General features: G+C 60.7%; 1 protein-coding gene across 1 annotated transcript in view; it reads right to left on the bottom strand.

Annotated features, from left to right (window-relative positions):
* The window catches only part of rps11 (ribosomal protein S11), a 6363-nt gene extending 5637 nt beyond the window's left edge, over nt 1-726 (bottom strand). The window contains exons 1-2 of the mRNA XM_043679396.1: nt 617-726; nt 342-473 (exon numbers count right to left, since the gene is read on the bottom strand). Coding sequence (XP_043535331.1) covers nt 342-473; nt 617-631 — 147 coding nt within the window. The 5' untranslated portion in view covers nt 632-726. The remainder of the gene's footprint in view (nt 1-341; nt 474-616) is intronic.

Raw genomic sequence — 726 nt, 5'->3', positions numbered from 1 at the left:
GGGGGGGGGTGTGGGGTGACTACCAGCTAAAGACCAGGGGCAAAATGTTAAGGCTGTTCATCGAGTTCTGTCACAAAGCCAAGCTCCAGTGGTTTCAGGCCGAGTCCGGGGAGTGGGACACCTCAGTGAAAGCCCTTTGCTGTGTCCGCACCTTTAAGGCTGTTCATCGAGTTCTGTCACAAAGCCAAGCTCCAGTGGTTTCAGGCCGAGTCCGGGGAGTGGGACACCTCAGTGAAAGCCCTTTGCTGTGTCCGCACCTTTGCCCATGACCGGGCCCTGGTTACTCAGTAACCCTCCCCCCCCCAGCTCAGAGCAACGTGCCCGGCCTGGCAGGGCCTCACCTCTCGGGGTGTCTTGAAGCCTAGGCCTACATTGCGGTAATAGCGGGGGAGCTTCTCTTTGCTGCCTTCCCCGACCAGAGCTCGCTTCTTGTTCTGGAAGATGGTGGGCTGTTTCTGGTAGGCCCGCTCAGTCTGGAATAGAGACACAAGGACATTGCGGGGATGAGCGGAAAGCTCTGTGTTCGAGCCCAGGGCAGCGCTCAGCGGCGCGAAACCTCGAATGTGGGGTTAATTAACGCCGCGGTCCCGGGTGAGCGCGGGCCGCGGGGCCTCACCTGGTTGTCCGCCATCTCGCGCTTCAATCCGGGGGAAAAGGACGAGCCGCCGCCGCCACGGGGTTTCTTATAGAGTGCCGCACGGCAGGAAGTGACTCCGCGTCATCGAC

Source organism: Chiloscyllium plagiosum, chromosome 39 (assembly GCF_004010195.1).
Source record: "Chiloscyllium plagiosum isolate BGI_BamShark_2017 chromosome 39, ASM401019v2, whole genome shotgun sequence".
NCBI classification, from domain to species: Eukaryota; Metazoa; Chordata; class Chondrichthyes; order Orectolobiformes; family Hemiscylliidae; genus Chiloscyllium; species Chiloscyllium plagiosum.
Note: the sequence above shows the minus strand (reverse complement) of the source record. Positions and strands in the feature narration are given on the sequence as shown.